This window comes from Lynx canadensis, chromosome A3, assembly GCF_007474595.2.
Source record: "Lynx canadensis isolate LIC74 chromosome A3, mLynCan4.pri.v2, whole genome shotgun sequence".
NCBI classification, from domain to species: domain Eukaryota; kingdom Metazoa; phylum Chordata; class Mammalia; order Carnivora; family Felidae; genus Lynx; species Lynx canadensis.
Window position 1 is genome coordinate 29015360 of NC_044305.1, and position 20698 is coordinate 29036057.

Genomic DNA, 20698 nt, shown 5'->3' on the forward strand with positions numbered 1-20698 from the left:
GCACCCACTATGTCAGGCCCTGAAGGTACAGCAGACAGCAAGACACGGTGCTGTTCCAAGGGTATTCACATCTAGGGTGGGAGACAGACTCATTCATTACAACGTGCTGTGGCATGTGCTTCGATGGGGGCAAGCCCAGGCAGCATGGCAGTGCATAGGAGGGACTCCAGATTTCCCCTGCCCAACCTGAGAGTCTTACAAGACACTGGAAAAAACAGAGGGAACAGCTGGTCCAAACAAGGAACTGCAGGATGGCTAAGAAAGGAACGGAGGGAAGAAGGGGAAAATGAACCTAAGGGAAGGGTCCAATGATGATGGTCCTCTTCCCCACCCCTTCTTCCTCATTATTGGGCTGCATGAATTTTTACCTGAGGTTATCAGAAAGCTATTGGAAGGTTCTAAGCATGGAAGTAATTGTATCTGGCCTTTGTCTACCCCTCCACCTTCATTTCTGGCTTTCCTCCTACCCCAGTGAACTGCTCTCTTCTCCTGAACCTCACATTTCTTCCCCAGGACAAAAATTTCTCTTGCCTGTCTCTCCACCCTTCTCCCCTTCTTTGACTAGTTGACTAATCCTCCCCAAGGTTTTGTCTCAGATGTCACTGCCTCCAGGAGATTCTCTGTGGCCCCCAGGGTCTGACGTGGATTTCCTTGGTCCCCAGAGGATATTTCCCATAGCTCTTATCACTCTGTTCTATAATTGACTGTTCGTCTCTGTCACCTACTAGACTGTGAACTTTCTGAGGAAAGCCTATCTCTCTTGTGCACTCTTGTGTCAACCTGCCTTGCATGCCCAGAATAGACTCTCAAAGAAATTATTCTCAAAAGAAGAATGAACGACTGGATAGATGGATGGATGGATGGATGGATGGTTGGATGGATGAATGGATGGATGGGTGGATGGATGGATAATAACTTAGAAAAGATAACTTCGTAGAAAAGACCCAAGGACTTCAGCCAAATGCCCCCCTCTCCTGTACAGACTGAAAGGCTGGGAAGGTATTCTTATAAAGACTGTTGTGGGGTAGGACAGAGGCTAGGTGGCAGGGTAGTGGCATATTCTGCTTTAATTGTTGTTCCCATGGAAACAGTTGGACCACCCTTGGCTCCTTCCAATCCACATCTCCATCTTCCATTTTAGCTTTCTAATGAAGAGAAAATAAAGAACCTCACTCACTGGACTCTGTTTAACTATTACAACTCCTCGGGTTGGAATGAGAGTGTCCCCCGGCCACCCCTGCACCCTGCAGATGTGCCCCGGGGTTCTTGCTGGGAGACAGCTGTGGGCATTGTGAGTAATTATGCTTCCCTGGAAAAGTGATCCCTGTTCTCAGTTCTTTGTTATTTCTTCCTTGATGTTTCTATTTTTAAGCCACCAAAATGTCAAGCCAGTATTTCTTCGGAAAGTTTCACCTTTTCTCTTCTCCCTTTTTTTTTTCAGCATCCCACATATTACTCTGAATGCTCTGTTCAGCAGTCTAATGCCACTTGTATTCATTTAGAGTTTTACTGCAGATTTCACTGAAAGCCTGAGGCTTCTCCACCCGGAAATAATGAATAAATACTCCTAAAAATTGGCTGCGGGATTCGTGTGTGTATATGCCTCTGTGCATTGTTGTAAAGAGAATTAATGGTTTGGATTAGTCTCAACAATTAATAACTACCCTTTCTCCTAACCACTGTCACCACTGTTCCTGTGGGTCGCACCGTGTGGACTTCAAAGGCTAATGTCTTTCGCCTTCCTGGGCAGACAAAGTATTTGCAGGCAACACAGGGATCAGCGGCCCTCTTTTCCTCAATTTTTGCACAGGATTTCTATTCGTACGCCACCCCACTGAGACGCAGAGTTTATCACTTCTTTGTGGGCTCCCTGAAGAACCCACTCACATCCACCCGCATCAGACGACAGTGTTCGTAACTGAGGATGGCGAAGTACAATGAAGGAGGGGATTACATCACTCAGTCCTTCAAACACTGCCTACGAATCCACGAGCAGATGTTTTCCTGCTGCACAGTGTCCTTCCCATGTGGCCCTGGGGGGCCTTTTCTCCCTCCTGCCCCCCGAGCCTTCCCTCCATGGAGGGCTCAGACTCACCATTTCTTGTCTCCTCCAGTCCAGATTCCCCCATACTCTTTAAATCCTCCTCTTCGTTATTGTACAAAGCAACCCAGCTTCCCTAGCTCATGCATTTCTAAAGCCCTCACGTGTGTAACAGAGAAAGCGTCTTCAAGTCAGTAAAACCCACCCTCCTTAGAAGGCCGAAGAGAGTTTATTACCTACATGGTTCCTTTGGAGTATTCTGCGATAGAATGTCTCATTTCCTGCCTGGATGCCCATCACCGTTCCAAACACTGATTAAAGCTTGTCTCTTTCTGAACCTGTAGCAATGACGAGTGTGAGCTGTTAAATACTGCTCACCTGTACCCTCCACCACCTCCACCCCAGGCCCCAGAGCATCACCTTGCCCAGACGTGGAGACCTGATACACGTTGATTTGTCTTTTACTTAGGGGCATTAATTTAAATTATTATTGAGGAATACTACCGAAAACTCATCAGCCGTTCATCCAGCATTTATTAATCATCTTGGAGGATGCAAACAATGAATAAAGCAGACCCTGTGCCCCATAGGAACTCCAAGACGTCTTAAAGGTTGTGATAAGGCCTGGTGGATCTTTTCCACTTTTGTAAATTAATAAATTATATTCACCCTATAAAGCAGAGAGAAGCTTTGCTTTTGGCTCTTCCATTGTGTGCCTCGTGTAAAATCTGCATTATTATCTCCATATAGCAAGCAAAACATCCAATTAGCAGGAGATGAAGAATGCTGGCTGTTGTCCTGAGGGCAAGTGGTCAGATTCAGTCTTAGCTGGGGGCAGCTGCACGTCAGAGGAGGTGGGGGAAGCAAGGAGGAAGACTTCAGATCCTCTCTCTGTGCAACTGTGCTGATAAGTACCATATACTGGGCCTTGCCAATGTGCCGGGCAATTCGCATGCATAATCACTAAGCTTCCCAATAACCCTGCAAGGCTGATATCATTATCAGCTTCGAGAGGCCCCGAGATTATTCCACAGCAATGCAATTGGTAACTTGTAGAGCTAGGACCTAAAAATAAACATTTTCCCAAGCCGAGGGGCCTTTTTCTGCACTACCTCTCTGTCCCCAAGAACCAGAAGGTCGCAGAGAAGCTTCAGGTGGGTGAGGAAGACTTTGCATGGCTGCAGTCCATTGGAAGGGATCGGCAAGGTTTGACCTTAACCATGCCCTTTTCCTGTGTTCCGCCTTGCAGGAATTCATGAGGCTGACGGTGTCTGACATGCTGGTAACCTACATCACCATCCTGCTGGGGGACTTCATGCGAGCTTGCTTCGTCCGATTCATGAACTACTGCTGGTGCTGGGACCTGGAGGCTGGGTTTGTAGGTCACCGTTTCAGGGACATTTCCACAAGAAGGCATCTCAGCCATCCTGTCTGATATAGCCAGACGCATTCCTAGGCATTTATTTAGATAATTGATGCCAATCTCTGCTCTGGGAAGTATTGACGTATCCCATGTGTATGTCCTTTAAGTGTCATATTTGCCTTCTCAGAGAAACTCCACTTCCCCCATGCCCCCATGTAATTAACAATGCAACCTTCCTTATCCGGGAAATGGGGGCATTTGGTCTGGGGAAAAGTGGATCCCATGCTTCAGTGCTGAGCAGACGGTAGTAAAGAAATGCCACAGTGGCATCGCCTCTCATTCGAGAAGGCAAAGAACACTAACTAGCCTTTGAAGTCCGCACTGAGCAAGCGATGGGAACGGTAATTGAAGTGGATGAGGGACAAGGTAGCTCTTAATTTTTGAGACTCTGTGAAATCTCGGGGTGGGAGAGGGCAGATGTGGACATGACTGTTTCAGAAAGTCTTGGAACACCCAAAGAACACAGTCGCCATTGGTGCAGTCTTCTGGGTTATACTTTGAGACACCTCTTTGGACTCATTCCCTCCACCTGGAATACTCCTCTTGCCCACCTACCTAGGAAGATGCTCGTTCTAAATGTGGGTCATTTCCCCTCTGGGTGGCCTTCTGTGATATGGCAGAATCTCTGGCCTCATCCATCCTGTGTGTGGCTCTCTCACAACGCATCACTCACTGACCCTGTAGTCACTGGTATTGGGGTGGGGGGGCACTTTCCCTGAACTGAGCCCCATATCTTGTTTACCTGAGTCGTTTTCATCCTGGCCTGCAATAGAATTGGCCTGGCCTAGGTAAGGGCTCCAGTACAGGTTTGTGTCATATTTTTTTTTTCTTTTAGTCACCAACCACAATGTTACACAAGCCTCTTCAACTCCTCCTCATAGCAAGGAAATCTTCATAATTTCATCTGAGAACAAGAGTAATGAACTTTATGCTCAAAGAGAATGCCATCTTTATTTTTTTATTTAAAAATTTTTTCAATCTTTATTTATTTCTTTTTTTTTTTTTAACGTTTATTTATTTTTGAGACAGAGAGAGACAGAGCATGAATGGGGGAGGGGCAGAGGGAAAGAGACACAGAGTTGGAAGCAGGCTCCGGGCTCCGAGCCATCAGCACAGAGCCCGATGCAGGGCTCAAACTCGTGAAACGCAAGATCATGACCTGAGCTGAAGTCGGCCGCTTAACGGACTGAGCCACCCAGGCGCCCCAAGGAAAAAGTTTTTAATGTTCATTTTTATCTATTTTGTTTAGGGGGGGGAGGGGCAAAGAGAGAATTCCAAGCAGGCTGTGCTCTGTCAGTGCAGAGCCTGACATGGGGCTCGATCTCACGAACCATGAGATCATGACCTGAGCCAAAATCAACAGTTGGATGCTCAACTGACTGAGCCACCCAGGCGCCTTGGGGTGAGGAAAAATGTTCTAACCAGGACACAAAACCCAGCAGATGAGAAGTTTTTAAAAATATTTTTAAACGTTAAATTTCAAATTTCTAAGATTTAACCCTCCCATATCTGGAATACATATGTTTCCTCCCTTGATCCATGCCTGACCTTCCTTTCTCTCTCTCTTGACTTCTTCCTCCTCCTCCCCCCTGTCACCTTTGACCTCCATTCCCGAAGGACAAATGGGGAAGTCGGTTTAAGCATGCTGCATAAGGAGGCCCAACTCCCTAGTGCTCACACACTTTGCGTTCTTTCACATAGTTGACAGATCTCCGAAACTCTGAAAATCAGATTCAGGCTGAAAATAGGAATCTGGCTGAGCTCTTTCCTTTCCATGAACTGCTCTGAGACTAGAGGAAGGTGAAAAGGAGAAAAGAGAATTGAAAGAGTGGTTTAGTTATTTTGTTTGCTTGTTTGCTTTAAGAAAATGTTTATTATGTTTGTTTATGTTTGAGAGAGAGAGAGAGAGACAGAGTGCGAGTAGGGGAGGGGCAGAGAGAGAGGGAGACTCAGAATCTGAAGCAGGCTCCAGGCTCTGAGCTGTCAGCCCTACACAGGGCTCGAACTCACAAGTGTGAGATCATGACCTAAGCAGAAGCCGGTCGCCTAACCGACTGAGCCACCCAGGTGCCCCTGCCTGTTTGCTTTCAAAACTATGGTTTTATTTGACTCCTCATCTGATTACTCGCATTTGGTTATTTATTCGATTTATGCCTCGGCTATAATTTCAAGGTCCATCTCTGATTAGAGCATTGATAAAATGTTCTCCTAGGGGCTAGTGCCCTCCCAAGAACACACTGTTGGTCTGCAATCCCTAAAAGGTAAAAATTCTCACTTTTTTCGTTGAAAAAGTCATTGGAAAAAATTTCAACTTTGAGAACTTCAAATCTTCTCTTGAAACGTGGAAAACGTGTTAAAGAAACAGAGCCGTGAAACCCAAGTTTCTTCAGTCACCAGAGCAGGCCCTTTGGGATAGAGTGGCCTTGGCTTAGCCAGTTGGCTGGTAATAGAGGCTGGCTGATACCTAACGGATTCCTTTCTCTCTGTCTGCCTCCCCCTGCAGCCCTCTTACGCTGAGTTCGATATCAGCGGAAATGTACTCGGTTTGATCTTCAATCAAGGAATGATCTGGTGAGCTCTGCATTTTCTATCTGGGGACCACCTCATCGGGGGAGTCAGAAAAGTGGCATCCCAGGCTTTGCCCCCCAGCTAGCTGGGGAGAGGCTGGACAAATCTTCAGACCTCTCTGAACTGCCTCTTTTGAGATGACAAATAGAGGGCAGGATGGGATGAGAACCAGGGCAGTGTCTGGCCAACCCATGTGCTACCATAGAGTGGGGAGGGGAGGAGAGTAGGAAGAAAGAGAGGGGAATGAGAAGGAGGAAGGAAAAAAGGAAGAAGTAGAGAGGGGAGGAAGGAGGAGAAAAAAAAAGGAGAGAGGGAGGAGAAACAGAGGGGAAAGGAAAGAAAGAGGGAAGGAGGGAGAAAATAGGAAGGAGAGGAAGAGTAAAGGAGCCAAGGGGCTCCCTCCTCTGAGACACGAGTCGGAAGAAAAGGCTGCGTAACTTCAGCCAAAGACTTTCAAGACTTCCGAGGGCTCGCCGCAAGCCAGTGTCCAATGCTGTCAATTGAAGGACTTCAGATACTTTTCTGGGCAGCAATGCTGTTTTAGGGGGGCCACGGAGAAATGGACAGGAGGCCAAAAAATTTGCTAGGTGCCTTGTGGTGAGACAGTGGTTAAATCCTGGCCAGAGCCCAAGCCGGGGGTGCTCAGAGCGCCTCCTTCCCCTGAGGAACCGGTGGCCAAGGCTTGGCGAGAAATGTCCTGCTTACGTGGGAGACCCCAGCCCTCGGGACCTGCAGGGAAAGCGGCTAGGCTTCGTGCTCCCAACCCCTCGGTCCCGTTTCCTCCTGTCTTCCTTCCCTGGCCTCTCCTGCTGTCGGGCCAACCAGGTGTGTGATGTCTGCCCTTCCAGGATGGGCTCCTTCTATGCCCCGGGACTGGTAGGCGTCAACGTGCTGCGTCTGCTGACCTCCATGTACTTCCAGTGCTGGGCGGTGATGAGCAGCAACGTCCCCCACGAGCGCGTGTTCAAAGCCTCCCGATCCAACAACTTCTACATGGGCCTCCTGCTGCTGGTGCTCTTCCTCAGCCTCCTGCCCGTGGCCTACGCCGTCATGTCCCTCCCGCCCTCCTTTGACTGCGGGCCGTTCAGGTGCACAGGCTTAGTCGCCTGGGAGCAGCTCCTCTCCCAAGGCAGCCCGCTCAGAGAGTGCTGGCTCAGAAGGCCAGGTCTAGCGTCACATCGGGCTGCGAAGGGCCATGGAGCCTTGGGCAAATCATCAGGGCTGTTCAATAGAGATTGTTGCAGGGCCGGAAGGGTTCTATGTCTGCGCGATCCAATATGGTAGCCACCAGCCACACGTGGCTACTGAGCACCTGAAATGAGGACCGAGAAACTAAATTCCTATACTTCGTTACAATTCATTTTCACTGAAAGAACGAGAAACGTGGCCGAAGGCTACCATGTTGGACAGCACAGCTCTGACCTTTTAACATCTGGATAATCTACAGCCCTGGATTACCTTACTGTAGCATGAGTAATGGGAGATATTCTGAAGACGAAATAACCATATATTTACAAGTGCCTTTCAAGCGTGAAGCAGCCACTGAGACCCTGGCCTGGGTCCCCACGCTCTGCAGAGCATTTGTCAGTGCTGTGGGCTCAGGGGATAAGCCGGACTAGTTTAGGGGGCTGGGTGTTGCGTAAAGAAATAAATAATTGCATAAGGAGGTACATTGAGAAGCCATATGCATCTGTTGCTATCTTTCCAAGTGTGAGGCCCCTTGGAAAGAAAGCCATCTCTCTACTTCGTAAGAAGGAGTTCTGTGGTTCAAGCAGTTTGGAACATGCTACCCCTTTCACCCGCCACCTTCTCACTTAGAAATGCTGGAGGCACACTCTTTATTAAAGGATTGGAAGAATCGTGCGATAAGATCACGAATGCACACCAGTGTCTCCAGCCTTATTGACCACAGACTCTTTCTTCATGTAACAACCATCCAGGGCCAGGAGTAAGGTGAGGCCAGGAAGGAAGCTCCATGAGGGTGTGACGTTTGCTTCCTTTCTCGCTGCTTCATACGCGGCGTCTAGAAGAGCACATCTGGTTTATGGTCACCGCTCAAACTAGACCCTTCACGTCACAAAAATTCACTTGTACAGGGAGGGACTTAGGGTTCCAACCAGATCCAGGCAGGCAACATAAATGAACGAGATGGGCAGTATTGCATAACATAAAGTTTTTGCAAATAAAGTGTAATTGGAGTACAGCCACACCCACTTGCTTACTTCTAATCTACGGTTGCTTTCTCAATATAACAGCAGAATTGAGTCATTCCAACAGAGACCATCCGGTTCAAAAAGCCTGAGATTGTTATTGTCTAGCTGTTTCCAGAAAGAAAAAAAAATCACCAACCCCCTGACTTAGAGCATAGACTCTCGAGTCAGCTCTGTCATTTGCCAGCTGGGTCATCTTGAGAAGTTACTTAGCTCCCAACACCACAAGCTAATTGCCTCTAAGATGGAAACAACGGTAGTGCCTACCCCAGAGGGTTGTTTTGAAGATTTAGTGTATTATTTGCCAAGTACTTAAAGGAGTGTGCTAATCCATAGTAAGCCAAGCTTGAGCCCTGGCCAAACTGGGGGGAGCTGGGACTCATAACAATGCTATGAGGTGGGAGGTATTATCTACACAATGGCTTAACTAACTTTTTCTGTAAAGAGCCTGAGAGCAAATATTTTAGGCTTTAGGAACCAAGAGGAAAAATCAAGCATATCACGTAAGTACTGATATAACAAGAGAAAGAAATGGCCACAAAGTTTTTGTTGATGAAATTCAAGATAGGACAAGAGAGAGTAATTTTTTGTAATATAGGTCTACCAGTGAAAAGAATGGAGTTCTTTTATGAGAGGGGGCGATAATAGTTCACATAAGAGAGGCTCAAAGTTACTGTTCCCCGTCACCAAACGTCAATTTCACCGCTCAGATGGCCACCTTTGCCACCCGGCTCCATCACTGTACCAGACGTGACGACACATCTCCTCCCATAGGAAAACAATTGCCAGTAAGCTTTCCTGCTGCTAAGCCATCGAACTGCTGTGCAGTAGGACAAGTCAGAATAGTTGGCTTCTATCTCTTTCCTTTTTTTAAAGTTTTGTGTATTTAACTAATCTCTACACTCCACGTGGGGCTCAAACTCACGACCCTGAGATCAAGAGTCACACGCTCCTCCAACTGAGCGAGCCAGGCGCCCCTGGGCTTCTGTCTCTGACAAAAAAAAGTACATGTTGGAAAAGGACTAAGTCATGAGAGCGAAAGAAGTTCACCATCAACACTACTGATGGCGATTGCGCGTGACAGATTCATCTATTTTCTGCAAATTACCTACAGCTGAATAAGAGAATGAATAACCATAGTCTGCACACATCCAAAATTTCACGAGCTTTGTCAATTTGTCCAGCTAAGCCGTCTTCTGCTCTACACATACTTCGACCGTTATCAACTACACGTCTTAGCAGATCCATTTCATTTCACCCACACTGAATTCCATTCCATTCAATGGAATGGGTACATTCTCGATGGAATTCAGGGCTAGTTGTACCAAATTAGGGTTTACTTAACTTCTTTGAGAAATTTTCAGCCAAATTTGTTCCACACAGTATATTCACAGAAATCAGTCCTTCAGCCACTTTAAACTTGGCATTAATTCCTCAAATGAACAACTGAGTTGCGTCAGTAACATCTATGGACCCGTGGAGAGCCAAAGAAAAGCACTCGAGATCATTTGCCATCCTTTGAATACAATGTTGCTCTCAGTGTCCTCAACTCTTCCAGCAGCTGCTTTTGCCGGAAACTCTAAAAGTCTTAAGTAAGTTTCTTTTCTCCAGATGCATTTCTTCAGCTCCTGCAATCAAACGCAATTTAATTACTGCACCACTGGTCAGTGACGAACATAATTTTGGAAAGCGGAGGAAGGCGGGGGGGGGGGGGGGGGGGGGGGGGGGGGGGGGGGGGGGGGGCGGGGGGGTCCTTGCTATATAGAGAACAGAAAGCTTAGCTGAATTATGTCCAACAAGTGTATGGAAATCTGAATTTATAAATCATGAACTTGCAGTTTGGCTAAGGAGACTTTTTTTTTTTTTTTAATTTTTTTTTCAACGTTTATTTATTTTTGGGACAGAGAGAAACAGAGCCATGAACGGGCGAGGGGCAGAGAGAGAGGGGGACACAGAATCGGAAACAGGCTCCAGGCTCTGAGCCATCAGCCCAGAGCCCGACCGCGGGGCTCGAACTCACGGACCGCGAGATCGTGACCTGGCTGAAGTCGGATGCTTAACCCGACTGCGCCACCCAGGCGCCCCTTGGCTAAGGAGACTTCTAAGCAAAGTGTTGAAGGTGCAGCCTGGTTTCTTCTTGCTTTAAACTGAAATGTGAGAGGAAAGAGATAATTGAGGAATAAGAGCTGACTAGAGAAAAGGAACCAGAACTTGATGATTTGGGAAAACCCTTATCCAGATTGAAAAAGACCCATAAAAACGAATTAATGGTCAGGAAAGCACACTCGAAAGAGAAAACGAAGGGGCAGCCTGGGAACTTTTGCTAGTGCTTCTGAAGAATCACAAAAACCTGAATATTCATCATGCAGAGGGATTTTTTTTTAAGCTTGTGACTGGGATCCTCTCAAACCACCCAGCGGAAGCCAAAAGTAGAGATAGAATTCTCCAGGAAAGATCTGGGTACCACCCTCTGGTCTAAGGGAATGAAATTCCCAACACCTCCATGGAAGAACCACCAGGTACTTAAGAATGTTATCATAAGCCGGGGCTCTGGGGTGGCTCAGTCAGTTGAGCATCTGGCTCGGCTCAGGTCATGATCTCACAGTTATGAGTCTCAAGCCCCGCATCGGACTCTGTGCTAACAGCTCAGAGCCTGGAGCTGCTTCGGATTCTGTGTCCCCCCCCCTCTCTTCTCCTCCCCTCGCTCATGCTCTGTCTCTCTCTCTCTCCCTCAAAAACAAATTTTAAAAATTTAAAAAAATTTTAAGAATGTTATATAAGCCAGCTTTAACTATTATCTTATGGCCGGCTGACCAGTGTATTCGTGGAGTAAAGAACTTGTTTTCTGGTTTCCCAGGTCCACAGATAGAGAAGAATTTTGCTCCAGGATGAATCCTATCCAGAGTCGCATCTATACCTGATTTAGATGATGAAATTTGGGACTTTTGAGCTGATGATGTTTAGATGAGATTTTGGACTTTGGGTTGATGCCATAATGGGTCGCAACTTTGGGGGAGGAAGGGAAGGCAAAGAATGTGTTTTGCAGGTGGGACAAATGTGAATCTTCAGGGACCAGAGAGGATGCAGTGGTGGGCTGAATAACGGCTCCCCAAAATATTTATGTCCTAATCCCTGCAACCTTCGGGTGGTAGCTTATTCAGCAAATGGGCCTTTGCCAATGTGATTAAGTTAAGGATCTTGAGATGGGGAGATTATCCTAGATTATCCAGGTGAGTCCTAAATCACGAGTGTCCTTATTAGAAGAAGACAGAGGGAGATTTGACCACAGAAAAAACAGAAAGTGATGTGACCATGGAAGCAGAGAGAGATTTGAAGATTCTATGGCACCGGCTTTGAAGAAAGAGGAAGGGGCCATGAGCCAAAGAATGTAAGGAGTAAAGGTCTAGATACTGAAAAAAGGCAAGGAAACAGATTCTCCCCTGGAACCTCCCTCTGAAGGGAGCGCAGCCATGCCCAACGCCTTGGTTTCAACCCAGTGAAACACGTCAGACTTCTGGCCTCCAGAACGATAAGAGAACAAATTTGTATTATTTGAAGTCACCCGTGTGGGAATCTGTTGTAGCGCATACTGGAAACTAATACATCATCTAATACATCACGATTCAAGGACAAATAACCCATGCTTGACTGTGACTTGAAATCAGAACACGTGAGATTTGCTTTTCTGTGTTACATGACAGGTAGGTGCTGATAATAATAAAAAATTAATTACCTGTCATAATATGGTCCTACGCATGGCACTTTGAAATGCTGTCGTTATAACTGCATCAGGTGCAATTCATCGTTTGCTGTGTGATAGCACTAAGCATTGAGATGGCGACAAATGGTCTCGGACCCAACTATTCATCGTCTGCCATCGTAGCACAAAAACAACCCTAGCCATATATAAAGAAATGAGCGTGGCTGTGTTCCAATACATTTTCCATACTGACACCGAAATGTGAATTTCCTACTTCAGTTTCTATGGATCACAAAATATTCTTCTTCTTTACCCCCCCCCCCCCAACCATTTAAGTACATAAAAACCATCTTCATTTTCGGGCCATATGCAAATAACAAGCCAAATCTGGCCCGTAGACATTATTTGCCAATCCTTGCTCAATACTTTCCAGAAGAGAAACAATGAAGCTTCTGGCTATAACATTTTGGAGGGCACTTACAGTTCTGACGGTCCCATTACACAATGTTGTATATAAATTCTAATCTATGTCCTCTAAACTGCCCTCGGGGGCAATACTATTATTATGCTTATAATCCACTATTATACTATATTATTATTATACTATATTATACAGAAGAGGCGACTAAGGAAGAGAAATTTTCAGTACCTCGGCCAAAGATATCAACCCCCGCAGCCACTGTCTAATAAAATTTTCTATGCGAGGGAAAACATTTCATATCTCCTCTTCAAATACAGTAGCTACAAGTCATATGACTACCGAGCACTTGAAATGAGTGACTAAAACCCTGAATTTTTAGTTTTACTTAATTTTACTTAATGTTTAGTTCTTTTCAATAGCTACACTGGACAGTACTGCTCTAATGGGGAGAGTAAGGGAACAGGTAGACACAGGAAGAAAGAGAAATAAGTAAATTATCCACGGTGTCCCACAGCTAATAAATGAAGGAGCAAGGACTTGAAGCAGGAATTTCAAGCCCTAAAGTCCATTGTCTTGGCACTGAAACGACCAGCCAAAGCTAGCAGTGGACCATGATTTCTGGGCAGGTGCTTGTGGAAGTCAGTCTATGTAGAGGTTCTTAGGTATTTGAAGAAAATCGAAATTACCGCTGTGACCTGTCCAGGAGCCCGTTCCCAGGTGGTCCATTCTCCTGAAACTATAATCTGAAGACTGATTGCAGGTGTTTTTGAGAGTCACCCTGAGGTTGTCTATCACGTAAGCCTCTGGAGAACTGTTTCCAAGCCAGGGGGTCCAGAGGGAGCTCCATGTTGGGCTTACGGCTACATCTCACAGGCAGTTTTCTCCCACGAGAGTGTCGTGGAAAACCCATTTCGTCTTGTGGAGGAAGGTATCAGACACAGGAGACCCATGCGGTCTGAGAAGTTTTGAGGGACCAAAGGGCCAGCCATGAAGCTGGCGAACCAGGGCTCTGCCCCCAGCTCTAAACCGTAGCAAATGGCAGCTCCTCGTGGGGCATTTTTTCACCTGCAGCCCATTTGGAGCAGAGCTCTGGGTTTTCCAGGGAAGCAGGGGTGAGGGCAGCTTTGGACCCACAGGGGCAGGGCACAGTTGTGGTTCAGGCGAGCTTTCTGACATGCCGTAATGTGTTCTCTCTACAGTGGGAAAAACAGAATGTTATGACGTCATCCAGAGACGATTGAAAATGATTTTCCAACCTTCCTGGGCAAGATCTTTGCTTTCCTCGCCCACCCTGGCCTGATCATCCCAGCCATCCTGCTGATGTTGTAAGTCAGCCAGGGCTCCCTCCCCTTGCCCTGAGACTCCCACTGGCGGGTCCTCCTTTCCTGCCCTCTTACTTAATCTACACTTCCCAGAGGCAGAGCCCAAGACGAAGACTCGAATGCAAATAGTTAATTGGTGAGGGAAGAAGGTCATTATCACTGGGATGATTTTAATGTGGATGTGGATGGGGGTTGGGGGGGGTGCTCTGGGAAACAGTGTGGTCTGAGTCATCCTGCTGAAGGGTGAGGGGATGGGGCTTTCGTAGACCAGCAACCCATCGGTCAATGGTTGGGTGAGATCAAAGGCGAGAGGGGTTGTTTCCTCAGCCATTTGAGTCAGGTGCATTCGCGGGTAGAACGGATTCCGCAGGGGAATGGAAGGGAAACTCCAGGCACAGAGATGAAGGAACTAGCAGTTGTAAGTCTTTCAGGGAGCACGCTGTAAGACGGGGTCCAAGGAATACAGATGGGCAAGCCAGTATTTTGCAGCACTCTCCTAAACGTTCGCTAGAAATATCAAAGATTTCTGGGCTCTGAGTCTCTGAGGGCTGATTCAGCCTGTCCCTGGCTGGGCCCCGGAGGACTTCTCCACAGGGCCCACCGTGCACCTGCACATTTGGGTCTCACCACTCTCCCTCCCAAAGACTGAGAAAGCCCCGAGGACAGTGGGTGGGTTTGATGATTTCTGTACCCCCAACACCAGCCTAGGCCGTAGGAAGTAAATGACAAATAGTCAAGGAAGGAACGAGGGAAGAGAGAAAAAGAAGGTGGGAAGCAAGAGTCCTGAATTTGAATTACTGTCATCAACAATGTTCTAGTGAGGGGCGCCTGGGTGGCTCAGTCGGTTTAAGCGTTCGACTTCAGCTCAGGTCATGATCTCACACTTTGTGAGTTCGAGTCCCGCGTCGGGCTCTGTGCGACAGCTCAGAGCCTGGAGCCTGCTTCTAATTCTGTGCCTGCCTCTCTCTCTGCCCCTCCCCTATTCATACTCTCTCTGTGGCTCAAAATAAATAAATGTTGGGCACCTGGGTGGCTCAGTCGGTTGAGCATCCGACTTCAGCTCAGGTCACGATCTCGCGGCCCATGAGTTCGAGCCCCGCTTCAGGCTCTGGGCTGGTGGCTCAGAGCCTGGAGCCTTCCGATTCTGTGTCTCCCTCTCTCTCTGCCCCTCCCCTGTTCATGCTCTGTCTCTCTCTGTCTCAAAAATAAATAATGTTAAAAAAAATTTTTTAATAAAAAAAAATTTAAAAGAATTATGTATTGTGAAATATTCCTAACCTACAGAAAAGTAGAGACAACCATGAACATGATTCCAAGAGTAAACAGATGTTAATATTTTGCACTGTTTGCTTCAGATCTGTCACTTTCCACGAAATAAAATGTTACAGATAACACTTCAAGTCCCACCTAATCCTGCTCTCTCCCTCCCTCTCTCTCTCTCTCTCTCCCAAAGTAACCGCTCTTGGAACCATTTGCACGCACGGTTTGGTATTTTCATCACGTCGGCCGTGTCCTATTGTTTTCTGGGCTTTAAATTTTTTCGTGAATGGTTCACCCAGCATAGCTTTCCTCACTCAACATTATGTTTGGGCAATACATGAGCACACATTTTAATGGCTCTACTCCCACCTGCTGTGTGATTAAACCACAGTTTATCCACCCCTCTGCCTAGAGGTGGGTAGATTGTTTCCACTTTTTTGCTACTGCAAATGTGGTCGTTGGGCAAATGTGAGGGATTCCCTAGGACAGACCACGGGAAGTGGAGTAGGGAATTGTGGGTATGGGTTTCTTCAATCTTTCTATTTTATTTTATTTTAATTTTGTTTTCTTTTGTTTTGTTTTATTTTATGTATGTATGTATGTATGTATTTGAGAGAGAGAGAGAGAAAGAGAGAGGCAGAGCAGGAGAAGGGCAGAGAAGAGAGGGAGACACAGAATCCGAAGCAGGCTCCAGGCTCCCAGCTGTCAGCACAGAGCCTGACGCGGGGCTCGAACTCACGGACCATGAGATCATGACCTGAGCCAAAGTCCAGACACATAACCGACTGAGCCACCCGGGAGGCCCCTTTCCAGTCCTTTTAAATAGCGCTGAAGTGCTCCCCCAAATAGGTGTATTTCCTCCCATCCTTGATTGGAACATCAGCCTCTCTCATCCTGGCCTGAGAGAGGACTGGGATGATGGTGACAACCTGGCCTATGCCTTGACCGCCTGAGGAAATTCTGGAACCCACACAGCAAGCCTGACCCTTGCAGGTGGCACCAGGAAGTGCTAAATTTGGGGACGGAGGGACACAGCCACCCATGAGGATTTCATCCTCTCCCACCTCCGATTCCTCCCTAATAAATGGGTTGTTAACTAGGAGAGAAGGTGAGGCCTGGCACAGAGCAGGGACTTGCACAACACATTCCGCTCCCCCTGCCTGTCCTCCCTTCCTCTCCTCTGAGTCTCTGCTGCAAGAGGCTCCCATGACAGTTGGGGGCCCACGCTGTGCCCCGAAGACAAGGTGACTCCTCCCCTCTGACTGGAGTTGGCCCTGAGCGGGCCCCACCCAGAGGGGAAAGCTTAGAAGACCCACGCCGGAGCAAGCTAAGGCTTGAAATCCAGGGAGAAAAGTGACAAATAAGGATGAACCACGGAAAGCCCCCAAGGAAACAGGCCGACACAGCACCCATCAGGGTGGCACCTCGGCTTTTGTGGCCCCTGCCCTCTCAGGTGGTGCACCAAGTCACAACCCCCCCCCCCCCCCCGATCTCAGGGTCCTGTTGAAAGGGAAGCCACGCTCTGGACTAAAGGACGCCTAGGCAGCCAGTAGGAGCTGGACCTTGAAAACCATCAGCCCAAGACAGTGCTCCCTAAGCAGGGACCTCCAGGACTTCGGCAGCTGTGTTTTCAAGCAAACTTGGAGCAGGCACCTAGCACCCAGACTCTCCTCTCTCAGCCCTCGAGGCCTGTGGAAAAGAGCTTTAGCTAAATGCGGGCTCCCCCAAGAACTGATAGATGGGGCCACCTCGGGCAAACTCCTTAACGTCTCACCATTCCAGGTTGCTGATCTGGAAAAGATCGTCCTTTCTACCTCATGGGGTTTTGGTGAAGACCGCTGAGATGTGGAGTGGGATGCCCGTGGCACGGAGCCTGACACAGGGCAGGTACCCGGGAAGCAGGGTCAGGAGACCCTGCCCCTCCCCCACCTCTTCAGATTTCCAAGAAGGAAGGCTTTACTGAGCACTCTGAGAGCTAAAAATGTGTATGTCATTTCCACATTCAATAAAACAGAAGGCAGAGGTGTCCAGAACCTCCCCCGCACTAAGTGGAGACAGGAGAGTAGGTGTTCTATCCCTCCAGCCTGCCCAGAGGCAACCTACTCCAGGAAGCCGGCCTTGATTCCTCTGGAAGGGGTCCAGCTCTTGTCACTTTCCAAGACTGCGGTATCACAGGAGGCTCACTTTTCTCTTGCAGCCTGGCCATCTACTACCTGAACTCGGTTTCCAAAAGCCTTTCCCGAGCGAATGCCCAGCTGAGAAAGAAGATCCAAGCGGTGAGTCTGTCGGGAGTTTTCACTCAGATGTCACGTTTTTGTTTTCTGCTGATTTGCTCTTTGAGCCCAGTTGTACGATCTACATGGCTTTCTTCTAACGAAATCCCAAACTATCCGTATTGCAGGAAGCCTTGTAAGATTGAACAACACGCATTTATGTTCTGAGGATATTTGGGGGGCACACAATAATAACGCCTTCGATCTGGAGAGGTTGCTAATGAACAGGAGAAATTCAATAAAACCAGTAAAATTTCAGTAAAACCAGTACCCATAATACTACCTACAGTTTAAAGCTAACACAGTAAACACTAGAGAAAATATTGTCAAAAGACTTAGTGCTTGTGCCCAGGGCCTAAGGGGTCTCTTAGCCCCTCGCCACTGTTTCTCTCTCCCTCTCCCTCTCTCCACCAGCTGACTTCTGACTGCTCTTTCCACTCTCCCAGCCCCCAAAACCCCTCCTACACATGGTAAAGGGCAGACCCCAACCCTCTCTGAGCCTTGTCCTCCTGGCTCCTTTGCCCCCCGCTTCTGGAAATAATCTCATTTGCCTCACAGCCACTTCCTTATCCACATCTCCCTCTGTTAATCTCACCATCCTCCTGCCCAGATTCCAGAAAGCCTTGAAATGGAGGACTGGCGAGGTTCCTGTCCTCCCCTGGCCAGATGTTCCTTCAAATACTGTGCAAACCTGAGTCTTGGGCTGTCCGTCTTCAACCAGTGGTGAGGACCGACAAGAACTGAAGACAGAGTCCTTGTCCCCCTAGATCTCAACATCCTAGGCTCTGAGCCTCAAACACTCATTTCCCTGAGAACTAATATTTCTCCTGCAGCTCCGTGAAAGTTGAGAAGAGCACAAATCTGTCAAAGGCAGGACCCACAGCCAGAGATTCAGAGGACACAGCTAAAGGCAACTCCAAAAATGCCACCCAGCTCCAACTCACCAAAGACGGTAAATTCTAGGGGGCGAGTGGAAGGCTCAGTCGCTTGAGCATCTGACTCTTGATTTGGCTTCAGGTCATGATCTCACGGTTCGTGGGTTCGAGCCCCGCGTTGGGCTCTGTGCTGACAGCTCGGAGCTCAGAGCCCGGAGCCTGCTTCCAATTCTGTGTCCTCCCTCTCTCTCTGCCCCCTCCCCTGCTCCATGCTCTGTCTCTCTCTGTCTCAAAATAAACTTAAAAAAATTTAGTGTCCAGGGATGAGATGCAGAAGAGGTGACTGGCTGGCCGCTTATCGTAAAGCTGAAGAAATATTTGAAATCTTCTCAGTTTCCCACATGGGACAGGAAATGGAGTAATGCGATGTTATGTTGTAATTTTCACCCAGCAGAAGTGAGACCAAAAAATGGAACGGACGTATCTGGGCGCCAATAGACTTAAGTGTGGAAGGGGGAAAAAAAATAGATGTACAAAAGGTTTTCTATGAGAAACCAAGGAACGCACACTGGTTTGGCAGTGGTAGTGTCATGGCCCCCACAGTCCCAATGTGCCTGTCCCTCTTACCCACTCCTTCCCCGCCCTGCCCTTCTGGCTGCTGCTTTCAAGCCTGCCCTTCTCCAAATTTGAGTTTTTCAGGGGACCCTGGGTGGCTCAGGCCGGTTAAGCGTCCGACTTTAGCTCAGGTCACCATCTCAGGGTTCGTGGGTTCGAACCTGCTGCCGGGGCAGAGCCTGCTTCGGATCCTTTGTCCCCCTCTCCCGTCTCCCCCTCCCCAACCCCAACCAGACGCACGTGCCCTCCTCTGTCTCTCAAAAACAAACACTTAAAAAACTTTTTGAATTTTTGTTACAAATCCAAAGCCCTTCAATTGTGTACTGAGTAACTCAGCAGTGCAGTGTTTGATGTTTCAAAAGTTAGCGTGATCTAGAACACATCAGCGGGAGTAGGCTGGGGGGGGGAGCGCCTAGGAAGATGGCCAGCATTTCATCTGAAAAAACTCATGGCCTCCATCGCCGCCTCACTTAGCTTCTCTTCTTGAAGAATTTGCTAGAATGATACCAGTTACTGTAGCAAACAGGGCCCAAACAACTAATGACTCAAACACAATGAAGTTCCTTCTCACTCCACGTAAAGTCCAAATTGGGTGTGTCACCTGAAGGCCACTTTCTTCGCAAGTGACACCCGCAGGGGACGCTGGCTCCTCCCATCCCGTGACTCCACCCGCATCAGGTTGGTGCAGGGGGAAGAGGCCAGAGGACACCTGGAAGTGGGGCTGGGCAAAGCCTGGACTTCAGTCACAGGCCACATTCACCCACCGTGAGAACCTAGTCCATTTCTGTGTCCCAGGAACTGGGTCTGGTGAAGAACGTGCCAACAATTGCCCCGAGGTCAGAGTGAGGGGAAGAGAAGGACACGGGTAAGCGAAAGCACTGGAAATTGGATATGATGCCACACAGGTTGCAAAGGCCCTTCCAGCATCGTCTGTGACCCTGTCAGCCACCGGGGAGGCTGTTATTATCATCCCAACGTCATCCTCAAGAGAACCCAGGCTCAGGGGGTCCAGCTTAAGGCCAACATTCGAAATCTAGCTCTCCGGCCAGTAGACCACATTCCTCCGGCAGATCCGTTTATGCTAAGGCTAGGCCGAGGCCCAATAGTGGCCCCCAGACACCTAAGGGCCACCTGACCATTGTCACATCACCAGATGGGACTGAAATCCACAGGCCGAGCAGGGCAGCTCCAGAAGGGCTCCGATTCGATAGCAGGCAACTGAAGCAAATCCTCCCACGTCCTCATTCTTGTCTTGGTTCCTTTTCCAGGGACCACGCCTCACTCTGCCAGCCAAGCCAGACCGCAGGCAAGAAGGCCCAGGATCCTGGGATCTCCAGTTCTGCCAGCAGGATCACGCTGCCTGTCTCCCAGCACCTCCCTGTATCTCGGCCTCCTGGTGTCAGACCAGATTCTGGCCAACCCTCGGCCTCAGACCATCCTTGGAGGTCAGCCTCAGGAAAGAGCGCTCCCAGACCTCCCCACTGATAGCGGGGACACACAAGCACCATTCTGGGCTGATCCTTGGCCCCGCCAGCTCACACACCCAAATCGATATTCTCTCTTCTCTCTCTCTCTCTCATGCACACACACACACACACACACACCCACACACACACACGATACCCATGCACGCACGTTCTCTCTCCCCTCATTGGACTGTGGGAATTTCAATTACTTAGTCCTCAGGCACTTGTTGGCCACCACAACTGGAGGACAATGGCTTCATCCACTCTTTAGGGAAGCTGAGCCTCCCGACTCCCCTAAACTGCCCTTCCTAGTATCTTGGTTCAGGCAGCCTGGACCTTGAACTCACCATGGTTCTCTCGGCTCCAGACTTGGGAGGAGGGACCAGGGCCATGATCATCACCATAGACTTTGTCATGGCACCCATGTTGGGACCCTGGTTTCTGCTAGCCTTACTAACTGGGAGGAGGGGCCCACATTCCTAACTGTCAGCCCTATCCAAAGGAGATGAGGCGGTTTAAATAAA

At 48.4% G+C, this 20698-nt stretch overlaps 1 protein-coding gene across 1 annotated transcript in view; it reads left to right on the forward strand.

Annotated features, from left to right (window-relative positions):
- The window catches only part of TMC2 (transmembrane channel like 2), a 55338-nt gene extending 35145 nt beyond the window's left edge, over window positions 1-20193 (forward strand). The window contains 10 exon segments of the mRNA XM_030311770.1: window positions 1142-1291; window positions 3291-3419; window positions 5968-6035; window positions 6881-7120; window positions 13563-13688; window positions 17143-17221; window positions 18052-18096; window positions 18098-18170; window positions 19977-20000; window positions 20003-20193. Of these exon segments, the coding sequence (XP_030167630.1) occupies window positions 1142-1291; window positions 3291-3419; window positions 5968-6035; window positions 6881-7120; window positions 13563-13688; window positions 17143-17221; window positions 18052-18096; window positions 18098-18170; window positions 19977-20000; window positions 20003-20193 (1125 nt within the window).
- The last annotated feature ends 505 nt before the right edge of the window (window positions 20194-20698 follow it).